Source organism: Cherax quadricarinatus, chromosome 25, assembly GCF_038502225.1.
Source record: "Cherax quadricarinatus isolate ZL_2023a chromosome 25, ASM3850222v1, whole genome shotgun sequence".
NCBI lineage: Eukaryota > Metazoa > Arthropoda > Malacostraca > Decapoda > Parastacidae > Cherax > Cherax quadricarinatus.
Genome location: NC_091316.1, coordinates 7959521 through 7984077, shown reverse-complemented (window position 1 = coordinate 7984077; position 24557 = coordinate 7959521). Strand labels below are relative to the sequence as shown.

General features: G+C 38.6%; 1 protein-coding gene across 2 annotated transcripts in view; it reads left to right on the top strand.

Annotated features, from left to right (window-relative positions):
• Nucleotides 1-24557, top strand: part of ScsbetaA (Succinyl-coenzyme A synthetase beta subunit, ADP-forming) — a 71442-nt gene that overhangs the window by 31133 nt on the left and 15752 nt on the right. For both annotated transcript variants that reach the window (XM_070088592.1, XM_053778593.2), the window contains exon 7: nucleotides 6512-6672. In XM_070088592.1, the coding sequence (XP_069944693.1) occupies nucleotides 6512-6672 (161 nt within the window). The remainder of the gene's footprint in view (nucleotides 1-6511; nucleotides 6673-24557) is intronic.

Here is a 24557-nt window from a genome sequence, read left to right as displayed (position 1 = left end):
ATGTTATAGAATTGAATCCTACTATTCTGTAGTTTATAGCAAGTAAATTCTACAGATTTAGTGCTCTCTGGAGAATATTTCCTACCTACGAGCCTGGCCCGTGGCTGGGCTCCGAGAGTAGTGAGACTCTTAAAACTGATCACAGGTATATCTGTCCCATGGGTTTGGTAACATGGATTGGGTAAAGGATACTCACATAGGCAATAATGGAGTATAATTAAAATGGAATATATGGGAAACACCCAGCCTGACCTATGTCTCCACTCCCTATCTTTAGACTGACTCACGAGATGGTTCCTAGGGGTGAGGGGCATTCAAAAATATGCTAAGGTCAGCTGCAACAATGAATAAGTGATTCACACAGACGGTTGGTAGTGAGTCACTACTGACACTGGTAACTGGTTACTGGTACTGGTACTACTGAGAGCTCAGCGATGCTAACATATGTCGTCCCGACATACAGCTAATACAAACTAGAGACGACAGGCTTATGGCTTGGGCTGATTCTGTACAATGTCACAGTACACAACAATTGAACATTATAATATACAGTAGACCGTCATTTAGCACAAGTTTATTTGGCACGATACATGGTAGAGAATCTTTCTTTTGAAGATAATGACACCTTAAGTACAAAATTGGATAGGAAACTTACGGAATTATGCAGGCGTGAAGTTGGTAGTTTGGGTGCAGTATAACACATCGGCAATTTTGCTCACTTTGAGTCATATTTTAAGCCAATTCCATTTCTCAAGTCAGCCAAATTTGGAGCTATTTCTCTAGTATGCCTTCTGTTCTATCGATTGCACACAAGAAGTTGTCCATTCAGTCATCAGAACTATAAGGTGCACAGAAGTCAGTTCAACCATTTTACACAAGTCAAAAAACTTTCTTTAAAAAATAATTTCAAAATAAACACTATAAACATTCCAGGCACTAAAACAAAATTTACTCTGTTCATTATTCACATTACCAGGCCTCTTCTGTATTACACTTGCCTTCCATTTTATTAAGGATTTGGGTACGTAATGTACAGTTCTAGATCAACGAGCAATGACATTATAGTTTTTTTTTTTAACTAATTGTTATTGATGAAACCAACACTTGAATTTGTTTGTTTTTTTTGGAGGTGTCTGGAAACTAATCCTGTTTTTTCCATAGCACAAAATTATATAAAGAGCTGATTTCAGAAACATAACTCGAGTGTTATGTGATGTTTACCTCTATATTACAATTATTACTATTTTTATTTCTTTTCCCAAGCCTTTTTGTGGTCCATCCCTACTTCCTTGGTTTTCTCTCCTTCCCTTGCCTTCTCTCCCTCCCTTACCTTTTCTCCCTCATCTGCCTTCTCTCCCTCCCCTGCCTTCTCTCCCTCCCCTGCCTTCTCTCTCTTCCCTGCCTTCTCTTCCTCCCAGCTTTCTCTTCCCTTCCTTTTTTTCCCTACCTTGTCTTCCCTTCATTATTTCCCCTTGTCTTCCCTTCATTATTTTCCCTTCCTTGTCTTCCCTTCATTATTTTCCCTTCCATGTCTTCCTTTCATTGTTTTCCCTTCCTTGTCTTCCCTTCCTTGTCTCTCTTCCTTGCCTTCTTTTTCTCCTCATATTCTCCCTCCTCCCTCTTAACCCTTTGACTGTCGAAGGGCCCAATCCTGAAGTTGCTCCTGGTGTCGCAAAATATTCGAAAAAAAAAAAATTATTTTTTCTTATGAAATGATAGAGAATCTTTTCCCGATTGTAAAGACACCAAAAAAACGAAATTTGATGGAAAACTGACGGAATTACGCTCTCGCGAAGTTAGCGACTTCGGCGATATTTAAAAATCGGCAATTTCGCCCACTTTGAGCCCTATTTTCGGCTAATTCCGTTATTCCAGTCAACCAAACTCATAACTATTTCTTCAGAACTCTATTTTTTCTATCGATTGAGCACAAGAAACTGCCCATTTACCGATTTCAACTACCCAATAACATGGTCAGAAATTTGCAATTTGGCCAATTTCATGAAAATTAAAAAATACGACAATTTCAAAATAAGGTCCAGAATGAACAATGCAGACATTCCTGGCTCTAAAATAAGATTTTCTTTGTTCATCAGTCATGTCTCCAGGTCCCTGTGATATTACTCTTGCTTTTTATTTTGAAATTTTATTCAAACAAAAAATAGAAGATTTACTGTTATGCAGACTACTGCAATACTGTAATAATTGTAAAAATTACATCAACCCATTCATGACTGCGTATTAGAATGGCTATTTGGACATTTATTGGACAATGACATCATTTGTTTACTTTTGAACATCGGCAAAAATCAAACATTTCCTGTACTTTGTGCTCCATTTCCAGGTTCTTTTTATAGTAAAATTAATCAAAATCACCTCCATTTCTATAATATAGTTTCCATTCTATCAAATGAGACCATGAAAACGAGAATACAACCACAAATACTATACGAAAATAGACCACAAAGTCGGCATTTTAATTAAAAAAAACGGTCGGAGTTTTTTTTTTCTCATTATGCACTGCGTGCTCCAGGATTTTTTTTATGTGGTGCACACTGACCACACAGACCCATTCTCTCACATGTGGGCCTACTAGCTTTCTCCTGCCTGCTTTGAAGCCGCTAGAATTTATGAGTATATATACGTCAAACACGGTACCTCACAAACGTATATATACGGCCGCGACAGTCAAAGGGTTAAAGAATCTCATTGGTCATGGGATTAACAGGAAAATCTGGTCTTGCTAGGCTGCAAGAGTAGAAAACTTTTGAAACTGTTTACAGGCTATAATAGTTTAAAAGTATTATGAAAGCCAAAGACACGGAAGTAAAAATTAATAATTCTCATTTGCATAAGATTTTGAACTCTGGCCCACTGATTTACCAACCCAATATGATAGGTATACTGCCAGATCAGCTAGACTCTTGATAGCTATGTAGGCCAGCAGGCTGCTTGCATCAAGAGCCTGGTTGGCTAATCAGTCAATAAATCCTGGCTTTAGGCTAGGCTGTGAGGGTAGAAGAGCCCTCTAATTAAGTTACAGGTACATCACAGGTACCATACCCAGTTGAATATTATTACAGTGGACCCTCGTCTAACGATATTAATCCTTTCCTGAGAGCTCATCGTTAGCCGAAATTATCTTTAGCGGAATTAATTTTCCCCATAAGAAATAATGGAAATCCAATTAATCCGTTCCAGACAGCCAAAAGTATTAAAAAAAAAAAAATTTCATGAAATATACATTTCCCTACAAAGAAAACAATGAGACATGCACAATAACTACATAAATAAATGTTAAATGACACTTACCTTTATTGAAGAGTATTGATGAGTGATGAGACACTGTTTTTCTTGAACACTGGGATTTTCAGAGTGATAAATGAGTAAAGGCTTCACTTTGCAATCCCCACTAGCACTACAACATAACATGAGAGTTAGCCTGTCTTTCATAGGCTTGTGTCCTGGGAGTGCCTTTTCCTCCTGAGCAATGTAGGACCTGTTTGGCATATTCTTCCAGAACAGGCCTGTTTCGTCACAAATGAACACTTGTTAGGGTTCGGATTTTTCAGCTTCACCATGCCTTATCGCACTGTGTATGCCACTACAATTTTTAAATCTCTCAAACCAACCTTTGCTGGCCTTAAATTCACCAATATGAGCACTAGTTCCAGGCATTTTTTCCTGTTCGCCAGGGTGTTAGTCGACTGTTGTGGGTCGCATCTTGGGGGACAAGATTAAGGACCCCAATGGAAATTAGTTAGACAGTCCTCGATGATGCACTGGCTTTCTTGGGTTATCCTGGGTGGCTAACCATCTGGGGTTAATTGTTTCTCGGTAATTGTTTCCCGTTAAGCCACACCAACAACCCACTCTCCACATCTTCGAGTAGTACAGCTGATGGTGGTGGAGCAACAGCTGATGGTGGTGCAGCAACAGCTGACTGGTGCAGCAACAGCTGACCATGGTGCAGCAACAGCTGACCGTGGTGCAGCAACAGCTGACCGTGGTGCAGCAACAGCTGACTGTGGTGTAGTAGCAGCTGACTGTGGTGCAGCAACAGCTGACCGTGGTTCAGCAACAGCTGACTGGTGCAGCAACAGCTGACGGTGGTGCAGCAACAGCTGACGGTGGTGCAGCAGCAGCTGATGGTGATGCAGCAGCAGCTGATGGTGGTTCAGCAGCAGCTGATGGTGGTGCAGCAGCAGCTGACTGTGGTGCAGCAACAGCTGACAGTGGTGCAGCAACAGCTGACCATGGTGCAGCAACAGCTGATGGTGGTGCAGCAGCAGCTGACCATGGTGCAGCAGCAGCTGACCATGGTGCAGCAGCAGCTGACTGTGGTGCAGCAGCAGCTGACTGGTGCAGCAGCAGCTGACTGTGGTGCAGCAGCAGCTGACAGTGGTGCAGCAACAGCTGACCGTGGTGCAGCAACAGCTGACCGTGGTACGATAGTACGTATTTCTCACCCTTTTTACATATGATCGCTTGAGAGATGGTATCTCCTGCTATCTGTTTTTCGTTTATCCACACCAATAACAGTCTCTCAACATCTTCGAGTACTTGCGATCTCTGTTTCGAAAACAAACTTGCACATTTTGCAAGAACAGGTTCCTTGATTGCCGTTTTGTTGGCCACAATAGTAGCGATGGTTGATGGGGTTTGGTATATAACCTGGCCAGCTCCAAGGCACGCACTCCACTTTCGTACTTAGCAATTATCTCTTTCTTCATTTCCATAGTAATTTTCACCCTTTTTACCACAGGGTTGGCACTAGAAGCTTTCTTGGGGCTCATGGTGACTTATTTTGCAGCTACGATCACTAAAAACACTGATAATATGAAATGTACAGAATGTATGCGTGGATGCGACCGCACTGGCTGGCTTGTAAACACTGGCACCCACGGGGCAGCTGAGGCGTACTCAGGCCACATGTGGGACCTGGACGAATCGCGTGAGGCGAGTTTTTTAGCGTGAGGCGAGGCAAATTTTAACGCAATGCGATGCCATCGTTAGGCAGGGGTTCACTGTAGTTGCTTTTTATGACACGCGTAACATCAGGCCACTTTATATAATGCCTAGCCTTCAAGGCTTTAGATGTTAGTGCAGTAATATTTTTGAGGTTGTAACAGTGGGAACAAGTGGCAAGCAAAATAAAACATAGTATAGAAAAAAAGTTTTTTTAATGCTATTGAATTTAGCTAATTTCAAATTCTAACAATATCCAAAGTACAGTATACTACCACCTCCCCAGGCTGTGAACCACAGCAGTCAGGCAACACCCAGGCACCTGTTTACTTCTAGGTGAACAGGGGCAACAGGTGTAAGGAAATATGATTAATGTACTCATCTACCCCAGGATTAATCGTAAGTCCTTTTATTGAGAGTCAAAGGTGCTACTACTGAGCCACGATATTGAACAGATATGTACAGGGACCTGGATGCATGATGCTGCATACATGAATAAAACAGAAAATGTAAAGTATTAGTATATTAGTCAAGACTACTGTTGTACTTCTCCTCCACAGAAATGATGACATAAAAGGCCGAGTCTGAGTACAAGATTGAACTCCCTTATGGTGAGCTCTCTTGTACAGAGATTATTACTGATGAAGCTTTTCTGAATGTGTGGAGTACAATATAAGGAATATGATAGTGATTCATTACAACTTATATTTTAGATTATATTTTATGCTTTTACATTCATTACCAACAAAATCTCTACTAAGAATGAAGTAAAATGCATTGATAATGTTCAGAAATGTGAAAGGTTCTCTTTGTTGGTTTTGGTAATAGAGCATGTCCCTACTTATGATGTCCTGCTTGTAAAACATTAGCACTTTGGAACAAGTTCATGACTTATAAACACACTCACTCTTTTGATATGAGTAAGTACTTATGACGATGGAGGGTGGAGTACATGGCAGTGAGAAATAGTGCTGCGGCTGTTAGTAAACATTGCAGAAACACACAATTCGCACTCGTCTCCTTGTGTTTGCCATTTTTTCTAACAATATCTCTTTCAGTGTATAGAACTCTTTTAAATATATAGATTTCTATATATATAACAGACACAAAAAGATGAGAGTGAATCATGCGTTACTGCATTGTTTATTATCGACATAGATAAGAAAGAATTTTTTTTCAACAAACCGGCCATATCCTACTGAGGTAGGGTGACCTAAAAGCAAAAACAAAAGTTTCTCTTTTTAAATAGTATAGTGATGTATAGAGGCGATGATATTACTAGCCCCTTGCTCCCTGCATTTTAGTTGCCTCCTATAACACGCATAAATAATAAACTCAGTAAGCAAAAATAATTTTGATGGGGAGAATTTTTATAGGGTAAGCAGTGTTTATCTTCTTTAGGAATGCTTACCATTGATTAGTTCACAAAAGAAAGTTTTTGTACTGCTTATGACAAATATCAGTTTTGCCACATACATATTAGTCTGGACATCATTAAATTTTTAGCACTTATTAACTCAGCTCATATTTGATTCTTTCAAAGGCAACATTGGATGTCTGGTTAATGGTGCAGGCTTGGCCATGGCCACTATGGACATTATTAAGTTGCATGGTGGATCTCCTGCAAATTTCCTGGATGTTGGTGGTGGAGCAACAGCTGAACAGGTCAAGGAGGCATTCAAGATTATCACTGCAGATCCAAATGTAAGATAAATTAGTATATTTAGGTATACCAAGAGATTCTTATGTAATGTGCATAATACTAGGTAATTTAATTTGTATTATTATAATTTTGGGTGTTTCTTGGTTCCTTTTCCTTTAACACTTCCATTTCTCATTAAGGCAAGGTGCACCCTACCCCCTAAAAAAAACGTGTATACTACTCTTCCTTAGTGGTTTTCTCAACCTTTGAAAATCAAGTCTGAGTTTCCCGATTTTTCGGCACCCTTGGTTACAAAACCTTGCTGAAATATCAATTTTGCAAACCAACAAAGGTCACAATAATAATTCAACAATATGGTTCTTATCCATTAATTACGCTTCCCTTTACTCAAAGCATTCATTTTATGCATGTATAGAGAAATCGTGTGTACAGTGGACTCCCGCATAACGATCACCTCCGAATGCGACCAATTATGTAAGTGTATTTATGTAAGTGCGTTTGTACGTGTATGTTTGGGGGTCTGAAGTGGACTAATCTACTTCACAATATTCCTTATGGGAACAAATTCGGTCAGTACTGGCACCTGAACATACTTCTGGATTGAAAAAATATCGTTAACCGGGGGTCCACTGTATTTGCTTGGTAGAAATTGATTAAGAACTGTAGCTGGATAATTTACTTTCTAGTTAATGTTGAATTTTATTTATTTATTTATTTATATATATATATATATATATATATATATATATACAGGTAGTAGGTTGGTAGACAGCAACCACCCAGGGAGGTACTACCGTCCTGCCAAGTGAGTGTAAAACGAAAGCCTGTAATTGTTTTACATGATGGTAGGATTGCTGGTGTCCTTTTTTCTGTCTCATGAACATGCAAGATTTCAGGTACGTCTTGCTACTTCTACTTACACTAAGGTCACACTACACATACATGTACAAGCACATATATACACACCCCTCTGGGTTTTCTTTTCATTTTCTTTCTAGTTCTTATTCTTGTTTATTTCCTCTTATCTCCATGGGGAAGTGGAACAGAATTCTTCCTCCGTAAGCCATGCGTGTTGTAAGAGGCGACTAAAATGCCGGGAGCAAGGGGCTAGTAACCTCTTCTCCTGTACATATTACTAAATGTAAAAGGAGAAACTTTCGTTTTTCCTTTTGGGCCACCCCGCCTCGGTGGGATACGGCTGGTGTGTTGAAAGAAGAAAGATATATATACATATATATATATACATATATATATATACATATATATATATACATATATATATATATACATATATATATATATACATATATATATATACATATATATATATATACATATATATATATATATACATATATATATATATATATACATATATATATATATACATATATATATATACATATATATATATATACATATATATATATATACATATATATATATATATACATATATATATATATACATATATATATATACATATATATATATATACATATATATATATATACATATATATATATATACATATATATATATACATATATATATATATATACATATATATATATATACATATATATATATATACATATATATATATATACATATATATATATACATATATATATACATATATATATATATACATATATATATATATACATATATATATATATATACATATATATATATATATACATATATATATATATACATATATATATATATACATATATATATATATACATATATATATATATACATACATATATATATACATATATATATATATACATATATATATATATACATATATATATATATACATACATATATATATACATATATATATATACATACATATATATATATATACATATATATATATATATACATATATATATATATGGAAGAAGTGAATGTTTTCAGATACTTGGGAGTTGACGTGTCGGTGGATGGATTTATGAAGGATGAGGTTAATCATAGAATTGATGAGGGAAAAAAGGTGAGTGGTGCGTTGAGGTATATGTGGAGTCAAAAAACGTTATCTATGGAGGCAAAGAAGGGAATGTATGAAAGTATAGTAGTACCAACACTCTTATATGGATGTGAAGCTTGGGTGGTAAATGCAGCAGCGAGGAGACGGTTGGAGGCAGTGGAGATGTCCTGTCTAAGGGCAATGTGTGGTTTAAATATTATGCAGAAAATTCGGAGTGTGGAAATTAGGAGAAGGTGTGGAGTTAATAAAAGCATTAGTCAGAGGGCAGAAGAGGGGTTGTTGAGGTGGTTTGGTCATTTAGAGAGAATGGATCAAAGTAGAATGACATGGAAAGCATATAAATCTATAGGGGAAGGAAAGAGGGGTAGGGGTCGTCCTCGAAAGGGTTGGAAAGAGGGGGTAAAGGAGGTTTTGTGGGTGAGGGGCTTGGACTTCCAGCAAGCGTGCATGAGCGTGTTAGATAGGAGTGAATGGAGACGAATGATACTTGGGACCTGACGATCTGTTGGAGTGTGAGCAGGGTAATATTTAGTGAAGGGATTCAGGGAAACCGGTTATTTTCATATAGTCGGACTTGAGTCCTGGAAATGGGAAGTACAATGCCTGCACTTTAAAGGAGGGGTTTGGGATATTGGCAGTTTGGAGGGATATGTTGTGTATCTCTATACGTATATGCTTCTAAACTGTTGTATTCTGAGCACCTCTGCAAAAGCAGTGATAATGTGTGAGTGTGGTGAAAGTGTTGAATGATGATGAAAGTATTTTCTTTTTGGGGATTTTCTTTCTTTTTTTTAGGTCACCCTGCCTCGGTGGGAGACGGCCGACTTGTTGAAAAAAAAAAAAAAAAAAAAAAAAATATAAATATATATATATATATATATATATATATATATATATATATATATATATATATATATATATATATATATATATATATATATATATATATATATATATAGGTAGTAGGTTGGTAGACAGCAACCACCCAGGGAGGTACTACCGTCCTGCCAAGTGAGTGTAAAACGTAAGCCTGTAATTGTTTTACATGATGGTAGGATTGCTGGTGTCTTTTGTCTGTCTCATAAATATGCAAGATTACAGGTACGTCTTGCTACTTCTACTTACACTTAGGTCACACTACACATACATGGACACGTTTATTTATACACACTCATCTGAGTTTTCTTTGATTTTATCTTAATAGTTCTTGGTCTTATTACTTTTCCTTTTATATCCATGGGGAAGTGGAATAAGAATCTTTCCTCCGTAAGCCATGCGTGTTGTAAAAGTCAACTAAAATGCCGGGAACAATGGGCTAGTAACCCCTTTTCCTGTAAAGATTACTAAAAAGAATAAGAAGAAGAAAATTGTCAAAGTGGGAAGTCTGAATGTGCGTGGATGTTGTGCAAATGATAAGAAAGAGATGATTGTGGATGTTATGAATGAGAAGAAACTGGATGTTCTGGCTTTAAGTGAAACAAAGCTGAAGGGGGTGGGAGAGTTTCAATGGAGAGGAATAAATGGGATTAGGTCAGGGGTTTCAAATAGAGTTAGAGCTAAAGAAGGAGTAGCAATAATGTTGAAGGATAAGCTATGGCAGGAAAAGAGGGACTACAAATGTATAAATTCAAGGATTATGTGGAGTAAAATAAAGATTGGATGTGAAAAGTGGGTTATAGTAAGCGTGTATGCACCTGGAGAAGAGAGAAGTGTAGAGGAGAGAGAGAGATTCTGGGAAATGTTGAGTGAATGCGTGGGGAGTTTTGAATCAAGTGTGAGAGTAATGGTGGTTGGGGATTTCAATGCTAAAGTGGGTAAAAATGTTATGGAGGGAGTAGTAGGTAATTTTGGGGTGCCAGGGGTAAATGTAAATGGGGAGCCTTTAATTGAGCTATGTGTAGAAAGAAATTTGGTAATAAGTAATACATATTTTATGAAAAAGAGGATAAATAAATATACAAGGTATGATGTAGCACGTAATGAAAGTAGTTTGTTAGATTATGTATTGGTGGATAAAAGGTTGATGGGTAGGCTCCAGGATGTACATGTTTATAGAGGGGCAACTGATATATCGGATCATTATTTAGTTGTAGCTACAGTTAGAGTAAGAGGTAAATGGGAAAAGAGGAAGGTGGCAACAACAAGTAAGAGGGAGGTGAAAGTGTATAAACTAAGGGAGGAGGAAGTTAGGGCGAGATATAAGCGACTATTGGCAGAAAGGTGGGCTAGTGCAAAGATGAGTAGTGGGGGGGTTGAAGAGGGTTGGAATAGTTTTAAAAATGCAGTATTAGAATGTGGGGCAGAAGTTTGTGGTTATAGGAGGGTGGGGGCAGGAGGAAAGAGGAGTGATTGGTGGAATGATGAAGTAAAGGGTGTGATAAAAGAGAAAAAGGTAGCTTACGAGAGGTTTTTACAAAGCAGAAGTGTTATAAGAAGAGCAGAGTATATGGAGAGTAAAAGAAAGGTGAAGAGAGTGGTGAGAGAGTGCAAAAGGAGAGCAGATGAAAGAGTGGGAGAGGCACTGTCAAGAAATTTTAATGAAAATAAGAAAAAATTTTGGAGTGAGTTAAACAAGTTAAGAAAGCCTAGGGAAAGTATGGATTTGTCAGTTAAAAACAGAGTAGGGGAGTTAGTAGATGGGGAGAGGGAGGTATTAGGTAGATGGCGAGAATATTTCGAGGAACTTTTAAATGTTAAGGAAGAAAGGGAGGCGGTAATTTCATGCACTGGCCAGGGAGGTATACCATCTTTTAGGAGTGAAGAAGAGCAGACTGTAAGTGTGGTGGAGGTACGTGAGGCATTACGTAGAATGAAAGGGGGTAAAGCAGCTGGAACTGATGGGATCATGACAGAAATGTTAAAAGCAGGGGGGAATATAGTGTTGGAGTGGTTGGTACTTTTGTTTAATAAATGTATGAAAGAGGGGAAGGTACCTAGGGATTGGCGGAGAGCATGTATAGTCCCTTTATATAAAGGGAAAGGGGACAAAAGAGATTGTAAAAATTATAGAGGAATAAGTTTACTGAGTATACCAGGAAAAGTATACGGTAGGGTTATAATTGAAAGAATTAGAGGTAAGACAGAATGTAGAATTGCGGACGAACAAGGAGGTTTCAGAGTGGGTAGGGGATGTGTAGATCAAGTGTTTACATTGAAGCATATATGTGAACAGTATTTAGATAAAGGTAGGGAAGTTTTTATTGCATTTATGGATTTAGAAAAGGCATATGATAGAGTGGATAGAGGAGCAATGTGGCAGATGTTGCAAGTATATGGAATAGGTGGTAAGTTACTAAATGCTGTAAAGAGCTTTTATGAGGATAGTGAGGCTCAGGTTAGGGTGTGTAGAAAAGAGGGAGAATACTTCCCGGTAAAAGTAGGTCTTAGACAGGGATGTGTAATGTCACCATGGTTGTTTAATATATTTATAGATGGGGTTGTAAAAGAAGTAAATGCTAGGGTGTTCGGGAGAGGGGTGGGATTAAATTATGGGGAATCAAATTCAAAATGGGAATTGACACAGTTACTTTTTGCTGATGATACTGTGCTTATGGGAGATTCTAAAGAAAAATTGCAAAGGTTAGTGGATGAGTTTGAGAATGTGTGTAAAGGTAGAAAGTTGAAAGTGAACATAGAAAAGAGTAAGGTGATGAGGGTATCAAATGATTTAGATAAAGAAAAATTGGATATCAAATTGGGGAGGAGGAGTATGGAAGAAGTGAATGTTTTCAGATACTTGGGAGTTGACGTGTCGGCGGATGGATTTATGAAGGATGAGGTTAATCATAGAATTGATGAGGGAAAAAAGGTGAGTGGTGCGTTGAGGTATATGTGGAGTCAAAAAACGTTATCTATGGAGGCAAAGAAGGGAATGTATGAAAGTATAGTAGTACCAACACTCTTATATGGATGTGAAGCTTGGGTGGTAAATGCAGCAGCGAGGAGACGGTTGGAGGCAGTGGAGATGTCCTGTCTAAGGGCAATGTGTGGTGTAAATATTATGCAGAAAATTCGGAGTGTGGAAATTAGGAGAAGGTGTGGAGTTAATAAAAGCATTAGTCAGAGGGCAGAAGAGGGGTTGTTGAGGTGGTTTGGTCATTTAGAGAGAATGGATCAAAGTAGAATGACATGGAAAGCATATAAATCTATAGGGGAAGGAAAGAGGGGTAGGGGTCGTCCTCGAAAGGGTTGGAAAGAGGGGGTAAAGGAGGTTTTGTGGGTGAGGGGCTTGGACTTCCAGCAAGCGTGCATGAGCGTGTTAGATAGGAGTGAATGGAGACGAATGATACTTGGGACCTGACGATCTGTTGGAGTGTGAGCAGGGTAATATTTAGTGAAGGGATTCAGGGAAACCGGTTATTTTCATATAGTCGGACTTGAGTCCTGGAAATGGGAAGTACAATGCCTGCACTTTAAAGGAGGGGTTTGGGATATTGGCAGTTTGGAGGGATATGTTGTGTATCTCTATACGTATATGCTTCTAAACTGTTATATTCTGAGCACCTCTGCAAAAGCAGTGATAATGTGTGAGTGTGGTGAAAGTGTTGAATGATGATGAAAGTATTTTCTTTTTGGGGATTTTCTTTCTTTTTTTGGGTCACCCTGCCTCGGTGGGAGACGACCGACTTGTTGAAAAAAAAAAAAAAAAAAATACATATATATATATATATATATATATATATATATATATATATATATATATATATATATATGTATATATATATATATGTATATATATATTATATATATATATATATATATATTTATATATATATATATTTATATATATATATATATATATATATATATATATATATATATATATATATATATATATATATATATATATATATATATTATATATATATTTATATATATTTATATTTATATATATATATATATATATATATATATATATATATATATATATATATATATATATATATATATATATATTAGGTTGGTAGACAGCAACCACCCAGGGAGGTACTACCATCCTGCCAAGTGAGTGTAAAACGAAAGCCTGTAATTGTTTTACATGATGGTAGGATTGCTGGTGTCTTTTGTCTGTCTCATAAATATGCAAGATTACAGGTACGTTTTGCTACTTCTACTTACACTTAGGTCATACTACACATACATGTACACGTTTATTTATACACACTCATCTGAGTTTTCTTTGATTTTATCTTAATAGTTCTTGGTCTTATTACTTTTCCTTTTATATCCATGGGGAAGTGGAATAAGAATCTTTCCTCCGTAAGCCATGCGTGTTGTAAAAGTCAACTAAAATGCCGGGAACAATGGGCTAGTAACCCCTTTTCCTGTAAAGATTACTAAAAAGAATAAGAAGAAAATTGTCAAAGTGGGAAGTCTGAATGTGCGTGGATGTTGTGCAAATGATAAGAGATGATTGTGGATGTTATGAATGAGAAGAAACTGGATGTCCTGGCTTTAAGTGAAACAAAGCTGAAGGGGGTGGGAGAGTTTCAATGGAGAGGAATAAATGGGATTAGGTCAGGGGTTTCAAATAGAGTTAGAGCTAAAGAAGGAGTAGCAATAATGTTGAAGGATAAGCTATGGCAGGAAAAGAGGGACTACAAATGTATAAATTCAAGGATTATGTGGAGTAAAATAAAGATTGGATGTGAAAAGTGGGTTATAGTAAGCATGTATGCACCTGGAGAAGAGAGAAGTGTAGAGGAGAGAGAGAGATTCTGGGAAATGTTGAGTGAATGCGTGGGGAGTTTTGAATCAAGTGTGAGAGTAATGGTGGTTGGGGATTTCAATGCTAAAGTGGGTAAAAATGTTATGGAGGGAGTAGTAGGTAATTTTTGGAGCCAGGGGTAAATGTAAATGGGGAGCCTTTAATTGAGCTATGTGTAGAAAGAAATTTGGTAATAAGTAATACATATTTTATGAAAAAGAGGATAAATAAATATACAAGGTATGATGTAGCACGTAATGAAAGTAGTTTGTTAGATTATGTATTGGTGGATAAAAGGTTGATGGGTAGGCTCCAGGATGTACATGTTTATAGAGGGGCAACTGATATATCGGATCATTATTTAGTTGTAGCTACAGTTAGAGTAAGAGGTAGATGGGAAAAGAGGAAGGTGGCAAGAACAAGTAAGAGGGAGGTGAAAGTGTATAAACTAAGGAAGGAGGAAGTTCGGGCGAGATATAAGCGACTATTGGCAGAAAGGTGGGCTAGTGCAAAGATGAGTAGTGGGGGGGTTGAAGAGGGTTGGAATAGTTTTAAAAATGCAGTATTAGAATATGGGGCAGAAGTTTGTGGTTATAGGAGGGTGGGGGCAGGAGGAAAGAGGAGTGATTGGTGGAATGATGAAGTAAAGGGTGTGATAAAAGAGAAAAAGGTAGCTTACGAGAGGTTTTTACAAAGCAGAAGTGTTATAAGAAGAGCAGAGTATATGGAGAGTAAAAGAAAGGTGAAGAGAGTGGTGAGAGAGTGCAAAAGGAGAGCAGATGAAAGAGTGGGAGAGGCACTGTCAAGAAATTTTAATGAAAATAAGAAAAAATTTTGGAGTGAGTTAAACAAGTTAAGAAAGCCTAGGGAAAGTATGGATTTGTCAGTTAAAAACAGAGTAGGGGAGTTAGTAGATGGGGAGAGGGAGGTATTAGGTAGATGGCGAGAATATTTTGAGGAACTTTTAAATGTTAAGGAAGAAAGGGAGGCGGTAATTTCATGCACTGGCCAGGGAGGTATACCATCTTTTAGGAGTGAAGAAGAGCAGACTGTAAGTGTGGTGGAGGTACGTGAGGCATTACGTAGAATGAAAGGGGGTAAAGCAGCTGGAACTGATGGGATCATGACAGAAATGTTAAAAGCAGGGGGGGATATAGTGTTGGAGTGGTTGGTACTTTAGTTTAATAAATGTATGAAAGAGGGGAAGGTACCTAGGGATTGGCGGAGAGCATGTATAGTCCCTTTGTATAAAGGGAAAGGGGACAAAAGAGATTGTAAAAATTATAGAGGAATAAGTTTACTGAGTATACCAGGAAAAGTATACGGTAGGGTTATAATTGAAAGAATTAGAGGTAAGACAGAATGTAGAATTGCGGACGAACAAGGAGGTTTCAGAGTGGGTAGGGGATGTGTAGATCAAGTGTTTACATTGAAGCATATATGTGAACAGTATTTAGATAAAGGTAGGGAAGTTTTTATTGCATTTATGGATTTAGAAAAGGCATATGATAGAGTGGATAGAGGAGCAATGTGGCAGATGTTGCAAGTATATGGAATAGGTGGTAAGTTACTAAATGCTGTAAAGAGCTTTTATGAGGATAGTGAGGCTCAGGTTAGGGTGTGTAGAAGAGAGGGAGAATACTTCCCGGTAAAAGTAGGTCTTAGACAGGGATGTGTAATGTCACCATGGTTGTTTAATATATTTATAGATGGGGTTGTAAAAGAAGTAAATGCTAGGGTGTTCGGGAGAGGGGTGGGATTAAATTATGGGGAATCAAATTCAAAATGGGAATTGACACAGTTACTTTTTGCTGATGATACTGTGCTTATGGGAGATTCTAAAGAAAAATTGCAAAGGTTAGTGGATGAGTTTGAGAACGTGTGTAAAGGTAGAAAGTTGAAAGTGAACATAGAAAAGAGTAAGGTGATGAGAGTATCAAATGATTTAGATAAAGAAAAATTGGATATCAAATTGGGGAGGAGGAGTATGGAAGAAGTGAATGTTTTCAGATACTTGGGAGTTGACGTGTCGGCGGATGGATTTATGAAGGATGAGGTTAATCATAGAATTGATGAGGGAAAAAAGGTGAGTGGTGCATTGAGGTATATGTGGAGTCAAAAAACGTTATCTATGGAGGCAAAGAAGGGAATGTATGAAAGTATAGTAGTACCAACACTCTTATATGGATGTGAAGTTTGGGTAGTAAATGCAGCAGCGAGGAGACGGTTGGAGGCAGTGGAGATGTCCTGTCTAAGGGCAATGTGTGGTGTAAATATTATGCAGAAAATTCGGAGTGTGGAAATTAGGAGAAGGTGTGGAGTTAATAAAAGCATTAGTCAGAGGGCAGAAGAGGGGTTGTTGAAGTGGTTTGGTCATTTAGAGAGAATGGATCAAAGTAGAATGACATGGAAAGCATATAAATCTATAGGGGAAGGAAAGAGGGGTAGGGGTCGTCCTCGAAAGGGTTGGAAAGAGGGGGTAAAGGAGGTTTTGTGGGTGAGGGGCTTGGACTTCCAGCAAGCGTGCATGAGCGTGTTAGATAGGAGTGAATGGAGACGAATGATACTTGGGACCTGACGATCTGTTGGAGTGTGAGCAGGGTAATATTTAGTGAAGGGATTCAGGGAAACCGGTTATTTTCATATAGTCGGACTTGAGTCCTGGAAATGGGAAGTACAATGCCTGCACTTTAAAGGAGGGGTTTGGGATATTGGCAGTTTGGAGGGATATGTTGTGTATCTCTATACGTATATGCTTCTAAGCTGTTATATTCTGAGCACCTCTGCAAAAGCAGTGATAATGTGTGAGTGTGGTGAAAGTGTTGAATGATGATGAAAGTATTTTCTTTTTGGGGATTTTCTTTCTTTTTTTGGGGTCACCCTGCCTCGGTGGGAGACGACCGACTTGTTGAAAAAAAAATATATATATATATATATATATACAGTGGACCCCCGCTTAACGATCACCTCCAAATGCGACCAATTATGTAAGTGTATTTATGTAAGTGCGTTTGTACGTGTATGTTTGGGGATCTGAAATGGACTAATCTACTTCACAATATTCCTTATGGGAAAAAATTCGGTCAGTACTGGCACCTGAACATACTACTGGAATGAAAAAAGTTCGTTAACCGGGGGTCCACTGTATGTATGTATGTATATGTATATATATTCACTATACTGTCTTGCCAGAAGGGTGCTTTACACTACAGTATGCAACATTATCCTTCAGAGTGCAGGCACTGTACTTCCCATCTCCAGGACTCAAGTAATCCCTTCATAAATGTTACTATCCAACAGCACGTCAAGTATATATTCATATATCACGCATGCCTGCTGGAAGTATCGCACACAAAACCTCCTTTATATTCCTTCCACTACAGACTGATACACTCTTGAAGTCATTCTGTTTCGCTCCATTCTCTCTACATGTCCGAACCACCTATATATACACCTCCTCCTAACTTCCAAACTATATATCACCCACGCTTCACATATATTGGTATATTTGTCTCCACAGACTATATATCTTTTTCCCTCATCATATATATATATATACACCTACCATCTGACTTACGACCTGCTCGACTTACAACCACTCGACTTACAACCGTGTTTTTTATGCCAAATTTCTGGGAAATAAACAACTACTTGTGTTGTACACAGTGTTTATCCTAAACCTTATGGTATAAAATACAGTACTAACAACATAAAAAGTAAAGAAAAATATGAAATACCAAAATAAAACAATAAAATAAAGTCATTACAAAAATGTTTTGTCGATATTCAGTAGTAAAGTTCGACTTACGACCATTTCGACTTACGACCAGTTTCTTTGAACCGAACTCGGTCGTAAGTCGGATGCTAGGTGTGTGGGTGTGTGTGTGTGTGTGTGTGTGTGTGTGTGTGTGTGTGTGTGTGTATTTTTTTTTTTTTTTTATTATCACACTGGCCGATTCCCACCAAGGCAGGGTGGCCCGAAAAAGAAAAACTTTCACCATCATTCACTCCATCACTGTCTTGCCAGAAGGGTGCTTTACACTACAGTTTTTAAACTGCAACATTAACACCCCTCCTTCAGAGTGCAGGCACTGTACTTCCCATCTCCAGGACTCAAGTCTGGCCTGCCGGTTTCCCTGAACCCCTTCATAAATGTTACCCTGCTCTCACTCCAACAGCATGTCAGGTATTAAAAACCATTTGTCTCCATTCACTCCTATCAAACACGCTCACGCATGCCTGCTGGAAGTCCAAGCCCCTCGCACACAAAACCTCCTTTACCCCCTCCCTCCAACCTTTCCTAGGCCGACCCCTACCCCGCCTTCCTTCCACTACAGACTGATACACTCTTGAAGTTATTCTGTTTCACTCCATTCTCTCCCCATGTCTGAACCACCTCAACAACCCTTCCTCAGCCCTCTTGACAACAGTTTTGGTAATCCCGCACCTCCTCCTAACTTCCAAACTACGAATTCTCTGCATTATATTCACACCACACATTGCTCTCAGACATAACATCTCCACTGCCTCCAGCCTTCTCCTCGCTGCAACATTCATCACCCATGCTTCACACCCATATAAGAGCGTTGGTAAAACTATACTCTCATACATTCCCCTCTTTGCCTCCAAGGACAAAGTTCTCTGTCTCCACAGACTCCTAAGTGCACCACTCACCCTTTTCCCCTCATCAATTCTATGATTCACCTCATCTTTCATAGACCCATCCGCTGACACGTCCACTCCCAAATATCTGAATACATTCACCTCCTCCATACTCTCTCCCTCCAATCTGATATCCAATTTTTCATCACCTAATCTTTTTGTTATCCTCATAACCTTACTCTTTCCTGTATTCACTTTCAATATTCTTCTTTTGCACACCCTACCAAATTCATCCACCAATCTCTGCAACTTCTCTTCAGAATCTCCCAAGAGCACAGTGTCATCAGCAAAGAGCAACTGTGACAACTCCCACTTTATGTGTGATTCTTTATCTTTTAACTCCACGCCTCTTGCCAAGACCCTCGCATTTACTTCTCTTACAACCCCATCTATAAATATATTAAACAACCACGGTGACATCACACATCCTTGTCTAAGGCCTACTTTTACAGGGAAATAATTTCCCTCTTTCCTATGTACTCTAACTTGAGCCTCACTATCCTCGTAAAAACTCTTCACTGCTTTCAGTAACCTACCTCCTACACCATACACCTGCAACATCTGCCACATTGCCCCCCTATCCACCCTGTCATATGCCTTTTCCAAATCCATAAATGCCACAAAGACCTCTTTAGCCTTATCTAAATACTGTTCACTTATATATTTCACTGTAAACACCTGGTCCACACACCCCCTACCTTTCCTAAAGCCTCTTTGTTCATGTGCTATCCTATTCTCCGTCTTACTCTTAATTCTTTCAATAATAACTCTACCATACACTTTGCCAGGTATACTCAACAGACTTATCCCCCTATAATTTTTGCACTCTCTATTATCCCCTTTGCCTTTATACAAAGGAACTATGCATGCTCTCTGCCAATCCCTAGGTACCTTACCCTCTTCCATACATTTATTAAATAATTGCACCAACCACTCCAAAACTATATCCCCACCTGCTTTTAATATTTCTATCTTTATCCCATCAATCCCGGCTGCCTTACCCCCTTTCATTTTACCTACTGCCTCACGAACTTCCCCCACACTCACAACTGGCTCTTCCTCACTCCTACAAGATGTTGTTCCTCCTTGCCCTATACACGAAATCACAGCTTCCCTATCTTCATCAACATTTAACAATTCCTCAAAATATTCCCTCCATCTTCCCAATACCTCTAACTCTCCATTTAATAACTCTCCTCTCCTATTTTTAACCGACAAATCCATTTGTTCTCTAGCTTTCTTAACTTGTTAATCTCACTCCAAAACTTTTTCTTATTTTCAACAAAATTTGTTGATAACATCTCACCCACTCTCTCATTTGCTTTTTTTTTTACATTGCTTCACCACTCTCTTAACCTCTCTCTTTTTCTCCATATACTCTTCCCTCCTTGCATCACTTCTACTTTGTAAAAACTTCTCATATGCTAACTTTTTCTCCCTTACTACTCTCTTCACATCATCATTCCACCAATCGCTTCTCTTCCCTCCCGCACCCACTTTCCTGTAACCACAAAGTTCTGCTGAACACTCCAACACTACATTTTTAAACCTGCCCCATACCTCTTCGACCCCATTGCCTATGCTCTCATTAGCCCATCTATCCTCCAATAGCTGTTTATATCTTACCCTAACTGCCTCCTCTTTTAGTTTATAAACCTTCACCTCTCTCTTCCCGGATGCTTCTATTCTCCTTGTATCCCATCTACCTTTTACTCTCAGTGTAGCTACAACTAGAAAGTGATCTGATATATCTGTGGCCCCTCTATAAACATGTACATCCTGAAGTCTACTCAACAGTCTTTTATCTACCAATACATAATCCAACAAACTACTGTCATTTCGCCCTACATCATATCTTGTATACTTATTTATCCTCTTTTTCTTAAAATATGTATTACCTATAACTAAACCCCTTTCTATACAAAGTTCAATCAAAGGGCTCCCATTATCATTTACACCTGGCACCCCAAACTTACCTACCACACCCTCTCTAAAAGTTTCTCCTACTTTAGCATTCAGGTCCCCTACCACAATTACTCTCTCACTTGGTTCAAAGGCTCCTATACATTCACTTAACATCTCCCAAAATCTCTCTCTCTCCTCTGCATTCCTCTCTTCTCCAGGTGCATACACGCTTATTATGACCCACTTCTCTCATCCAACCTTTACTTTAATCCACATAATTCTTGAATTTACACATTCATATTCTCTTTTCTCCTTCCATAACTGATCATTCAACATTACTGCTACCCCTTCCTTTGCTCTAACTCTCTCAGATACTCCAGATTTAATCCCATTTATTTCCCCCCACCGAAACTCCCCTACCCCCTTCAGTTTTGTTTCGCTTAGGGCCAGGACATCCAACTTCTTTTCATTCATAACATCAGCAATCATCTGTTTCTTGTCATCCGCACTACATCCACGCACATTTAAGCATCCCAGTTTTATAAAGTTTTTCTTCTTCTCTTTTTTAGTAAATGTCTACAGGAGAAGGGGTTACTAGCCCATTGCTCCCGGCATTTTAGTCGCCTCATACGACAAGCATGGCTTACGGAGGAAAGATTCTTTTCCACTTCCCCATGGACAATAGAAGAAATAAAGAAGAACAAGAGCTATTTAGAAAAAGGAGAAAAACCTAGATGTATGTATATATATATATATGCATGTGCGTGTCTGTGAAGTGTGACCAAAGTGTAAGTAGGAGTAGCAAGATATCCCTGTAATCTAGTGCGTTTATGAGACAGAAAAAGAAACCAGCAATCCTACCATCATGCAAAACAGTTACAGGTTTCTGTTTCACAGTCATCTGGCAGGACGGTAGTACTTCCCTGGGTGGTTGCTGTCTACCAACCTACTACCTATATATATATATATATATTTTTTTTTTTTTTCAACAAGTCGGCTGCCTCCCACCGAGGCAGGGTGACCCAAAAAAGAAAGAAAATCCCCAAAAAGAAAATACTTTCATCATCATTCAACACTTTCACCACACTCGCACATTATCACTGTTTTTGCAGAGGTGCTCAGAATACAACAGTTTAGAAGCATACACATATAAAGATACACAACATATCCCTCCAAACTGCCAATATCCCAAACCCTTCCTTTAAAGTGCAGGCATTGTACTTCCCATTTCCAGGACTCAAGTCCGACTACATGAAAATAACCGGTTTCCCTGAATCCCTTAACTAAATATTACCCTGCTCACACTCCAACAAATCGTCAGGTCCCAAGTACCATTCGTCTCCATTCACTCCTATCTAACACACTCACGCACGCTTGCTGGAAGTCCAAGTCCCTTGCCCACAAAACCTCCTTTACCCCCTCTCTCCAACCCTTTTGAGGACGACCCCTACCCCGCCTTCCTTCCCCTATAGATTTATATGCTTTCCATGTCATTCTACTTTGATCCATTCTCTCTAAATGACCAAACCACCTCAACAACCCCTCTTCTGCCCTCTGACTAATACTTTTATTAACTCCACACCTTTTCCTAATTTCCACACTCCGAATTTTCTGCATAATATTTACATCACACATTGCCCTTAAACAGGACATCTCCACTGCCTCCAACCGTCTCCTCGCTGCTGCATTTACCACCCAAGCTTCACACCCATATAAGAGTGTTGGTACTACTATACTTTCATACATTCCCTTCTTTGCTTCCATAGATAACGTTTTTTGACTCCACATATACCTCAACGCACCACTCACCTTTTTCCCTCATCAGTTCTATGATTAACCTCATCCTTCATAAATCCATCCGCCGACACGTCAACTCCCAAGTATCTGAAAACATTCACTTCTCCCATACTCCTCCTCCCCAATTTGATATCCAATTTTTCTTTATCTAAATCATTTGACACCCTCATCACCTTACTCTTTTCTATGTTCACTTTCAACTTTCTACCTTTACACACATTCCCAAACTCATCCACTAACCTTTGCAATTTTTCTTTAGAATCTCCCATAAGCACAGTATCATCAGCAAAAAGTAACTGTGTCAATTCCCATTTTGAATTTGATTCCCCAAAATTTAATCCCACCCCTCTCCCGAACACCCTAGCATTTACTTCCTTTACAACCCCATCTATAAATATATTAAGCAACCATGATGACATTACACATCCCTGTCTAAGACCTACTTTTACCGGGAAGTAGTCTCCCTCTCTTCTACACACCCTAACCTGAGCCTCACTATCCTCATAAAAACTCTTTACAGCATTTAATAACTTACCACCTGTTCCATATACTTGCAACATCTGCCACATTGCTCCTCTATCCACTCTATCATATGCCTTTTCTAAATCCATAAATGCAATAAAAACTTCCCTACTTTTATCTAAATACTGTTCACATATATGCTTCAATGTAAACACTTGATCTACACATCCCCTACCCACTCTGAAAGCTCCTTGCTCATCCGCAATCCTACATTCTGTCTTACCTCTAATTCTTTCAATTATAACCCTACCGTACACTTTTCCTGGTATACTCAGTAAACTTATTCCTCTATAATTTTTACAGTCTCTTTTGTTCCCTTTCCCTTTATATGAAGGGACTATACATGCTCTCTGCCAATCCCTAGGTACTTTCCCCTCTTTCATACATTTATTAAACAAAAGTACCAACCACTCCAACACTATATCCCCCCCTGCTTTTAACATTTCTGTCATGATCCCATCAGTTCCAGCTGCTTTACCCCCTTTCATTTTACGTAATGCCTCACGTACCTCCCCCACACTTACATTCTGCTCTTCTTCACTCCTAAAAGATGGTATACCTCCCTGACCAGTGCATGAAATTACTGCCTCTGTTTCTTCCTTAACATTTAAAAGTTCCTCAAAATATTCTCGCCATCTACCCAATACCTCCATCTCCCCATCTACTAACTCCCCTACTCTGTTTTTAACTGACAAATCCATATTTTCCCTAGGCTTTCTTAACTTGTTTAACTCACTCCAAAATTTTTTCTTATTTTCATTAAAATTTCTTGACAGTGCCTCTCCCACTATCATCTGCTCTCCTTTTGCACTCTCTCACCACTCTCTCTACCTTTCTTTTACTCTCCATATACTCTGCTCTTCTTATAACACTTCTGCTTTGTAAAAACCTCTCATAAGCTACCTTTTTCTCTTTTATCACACCCTTTACTTCATCATTCCACCAATCACTCCTCTTTCCTTCTGCCCCCACCCTCCTATAACCACAAACTTCTGCCCCACATTCTAATACTGCATTTTTAAAACTATTCCATCCCTCTTCAACCCCCCATCCCCACTACTCATCTTTGCACTAGCCCACCTTTCTGCTAACAGTCGCTTATATCTCGCCCGAACTTCCTCCTCCCTTAGTTTATACACTTTCACCTCCCTCTTACTTGTTGTTGCCACCTTCCTCTTTTCCCATCTACCTCCTACTCTAACTGTAGCTACAACTAAATAATGATCCGATATATCAGTTGCCCCTTTATAAACATGTACATCCTGGAGCCTAGCCATCAACCTTTTATCCACCAATACATAATCTAATATACTACTTTCATTACGTGC